The sequence below is a fragment of the Neomonachus schauinslandi genome, chromosome 2 (assembly GCF_002201575.2).
Source record: "Neomonachus schauinslandi chromosome 2, ASM220157v2, whole genome shotgun sequence".
In the NCBI taxonomy this organism is placed as follows: domain Eukaryota; kingdom Metazoa; phylum Chordata; class Mammalia; order Carnivora; family Phocidae; genus Neomonachus; species Neomonachus schauinslandi.
In genome coordinates, this window is record NC_058404.1 from 50279636 (window position 1) to 50282668 (window position 3033).

The 3033-nt window shown below is 49.4% G+C and overlaps 1 protein-coding gene across 1 annotated transcript in view; it reads right to left on the minus strand.

The window, feature by feature from the left end:
- Nucleotides 1–696: 696 nt before the first annotated feature.
- The window catches only part of INTS9 (integrator complex subunit 9), a 108829-nt gene continuing 106492 nt past the window's right edge, over nucleotides 697–3033 (minus strand). The window contains exons 16-17 of the mRNA XM_021699020.1: nucleotides 2892–3029; nucleotides 697–1429 (exon numbers count right to left, since the gene is read on the minus strand). Coding sequence (XP_021554695.1) covers nucleotides 1253–1429; nucleotides 2892–3029 — 315 coding nt within the window. The 3' untranslated portion in view covers nucleotides 697–1252. The remainder of the gene's footprint in view (nucleotides 1430–2891; nucleotides 3030–3033) is intronic.

A 3033-nucleotide genomic window follows, 5' to 3' on the forward strand; every position in this document is an offset into this window, starting at 1 on the left:
GCAGGGGGAGTGGGAGAGGGAGAAGCAGGTTTCCTGCTGAGCAGGGAGCCCGATGCAGGGCTCGATCCCAGGACTCTGGGATCATGACCTGAGCCGAAGGCAGACGCTTACCGACTGAGCCACCCAGGCGCCCCGGTTTTTTTTTTTTTTAAGATTTTATTTATATCTATCTATCTTTATTTGAGAGCGCACAAGCTGGGAGAGGGGCAGAGGGGGAGGGTGAGAGACAAGCAGACTCTGTGCTGAGCATGAAACCCAACAAAGGGCATGATCTCAGAGTCCTGAGATCATGACCTGAGCCGAAATCAAGAGTTGGATGCCCAACAGACTGAGCCACCCAAGTGCCCCTGTGTTGGTGTTTTTTATATAAACACAGCTCAGATGAAGTTAAGCACCGTTTCATACAATTTAAGAAGAACATATCTGAGTTTTCTAAATAATGTTGGATTATATGCTTGCATGCACCAAACTAAAATTTGCTACAGTATTTTTTTAAGTAGACTCCACACCCAGCATGGAGCCCAACATGGGACTTGAACTCACAACCGAGATCAAGAGTCAGACACTTAACCGACTGAGTCACCCAGGTGCCCCATTACAGTATTTTCTAAATGTATGCTGTTCTGTATAGTTTCTTATTTTTTCAGATACTAAATCAGTGTATACATTCTAGGTTCAACAGAGCACACGTACTTCTATAAAAAATAAGTTTTATTAACAAAATGGGCTCACAGTATAAAATACATATAGATGGTTCATTATACCAATTTTTTGGATCATCTTTCTCATTAGGTGTAGCACTGTAGACAAGTAAATAAAGCACAAGCAAAGACTAATTCCCCCTGCCCAAGGCCTATGAAACCATGAAAAACAAACACAGACTAAGTCGGTCATCTTTTACCTCCCCTTCCACCATTAACCTCTTGGAAAGCTGCTTCTGTTACTCTTACGCTACTCCTCAGCTTGCTGCCTTACCATCTTGGCCACCCCGAGAGAGGCAGAATTGGGAAGAAAATGAGTTTAAGTTTAAAGCAAAAGCTCTTGCCCACAACAGTGCTAGAAATCTAGCCCAGGAGATTCTGGCTGTAACTGCTGATAATCACATCCCTCAAGGGCCACTTCTTTATTCCTTAAGCCAGAGAACACTACAAAGACATGACCAACTTTTTATGCCCTTCCTCAGTTTGGGCTGGGCAGCCCCAGCGAAGGACGGCAGGATTTCAGTGAAGTAGAAATGGCTTAGATGTTCCATTTAGAACTTCTGTAGGAATTTGAGAACGAGGTCCCGCAGTCGTACCCTGAGCATCTCATCATTGTCACAAATGATATGAGTCGAATCTTCCTCAATCTGGATGAGCGTCTCTGCTTCCTGGAGCAGGACAATATGGCCCTTCGCTGTGTCTTCCACCTTAATATCACTGAAGCCATGCTGCTCCAAAAGAAGAGAAAGGAGGATGATGGATACTCTGAAAGCAAGGGGCTGCCTGAAAGGCAGGAGGATATTGCAGCAACTGACAGTTCTAAGAAAGGACACTTCCTAGACCTGGCTAAACTGAACATTCTAGAAACTGTCATTTTTGATGCTCCCCAATATAATTCTTCAGACTCGTCACAGGACCTCCTACAACAATAGAATTCAAACACAGCTGCATATACTTTAAAAGAAGCCTCCAAACATGCAAAATCTCATACAAAACACAACAAAACTTCTATAACCTGCGTAAGCTTTTGTGAATTACCTGAGGAGCACATCCAAGTGCCTGGGTTCAGCCCATACTGGGCTGTCCATCACCCAACCACACCAAGGTCCCTGATTTAAAAAAAAAGCTTCATCCCATCCCAGGAAAACGCCATTCCTCAAAGCAAGATACCAATGGCCTTGTGATTTGGCAAATCCTTCTCAAGAGAGAAGGAGACAAGGCAGCACAGAAATACTTCTCTAACTACCTTAACGTGAGTTATAGAATTTTCTTACACATCACACATAAAGTTGAGAAAGAGGAAAAGAAGCAGAAATAAGACTGCTCTGCCTGAAAGGGACAGGTGCTAAGGGTCAATTTCTGGATGAGCCAGGCCGAAGAACTAAGTGAAGGTGTTTCTGGGAAAGCAAGCTGATTCAAGCTTTAAAAAGAAACAAGTCAAGCTGAGTCCTACCAATAGGGGCCGGAACAGCGCAAGGTTCCGAGGAAGGAGCTGCTGCCGTGTTCACTGCATCACACGGGACACTCCCAGGCTAATTCCCATGCAGTGTCCCCACCCTCAGGGGCCAGGAGGGCTGCACAACGTGGCCGCAGTCTTTCCTTCAGGGACAAATTAAACCACTGATGGCCGGCTGCTGATCCGGGGAAGGGCCAGTGTCCTCCAGAGGACCGCCGACTTCCTCCCTCTCTTCCCGCCCATCTGGGAGTTGCTGGGCCTGCTTCTCCCACTCCCAGGGATCCGGCCACACGGGCGCCTCTGCCCTCACTACCCCCCAGTCCTGAGCCTCTCGTCTCTTGTGACACGGCCATGCTGGCGCTCTGACCGCAAGGGGTCTTCTTGGAAAGTGAGGCTCGAAGGGGCAGACCTACAAAGTCGTCTTTACCTGGCCTTTCCCACCTCGCTCATCGGTCGCATCTACGTTTCTGAAGGGCTCCCCTGGCTAGTTCCCACAAGAAACAGGGTGGGGTGAGGTGGTCTCGCAGCCGAGTCTGACGGGAAGGGGCTGGCAGAGAAGAAACGGGGGACCTACAGGGAAGAAGGGCACGGTCTTCTCTCACCTCTCTGGGACCCTGCCCCCGTTCTGTTTCCCGCTTCAGGGACAGCAGCTCAGCCTGTGGAGCCCGAGAGAAAAGCAGCGAGGCAAGCGAACAGCAGGGAGGCCGCTCCCGCGCGGCCTGGGTAGCGCTCACCTTCTCCAGCGTCTGCACGAACTGCTCTACGGGGATCGAGCCGCTGAGCAGGGGCTTCAGCACTTTGCAGTCCGGGATGTCCTCGGTTGCCCGCTTTCTCTTCTTGCCGCCTGTGGGCTGGGCCGGCCTGGGCGGGGGCTAG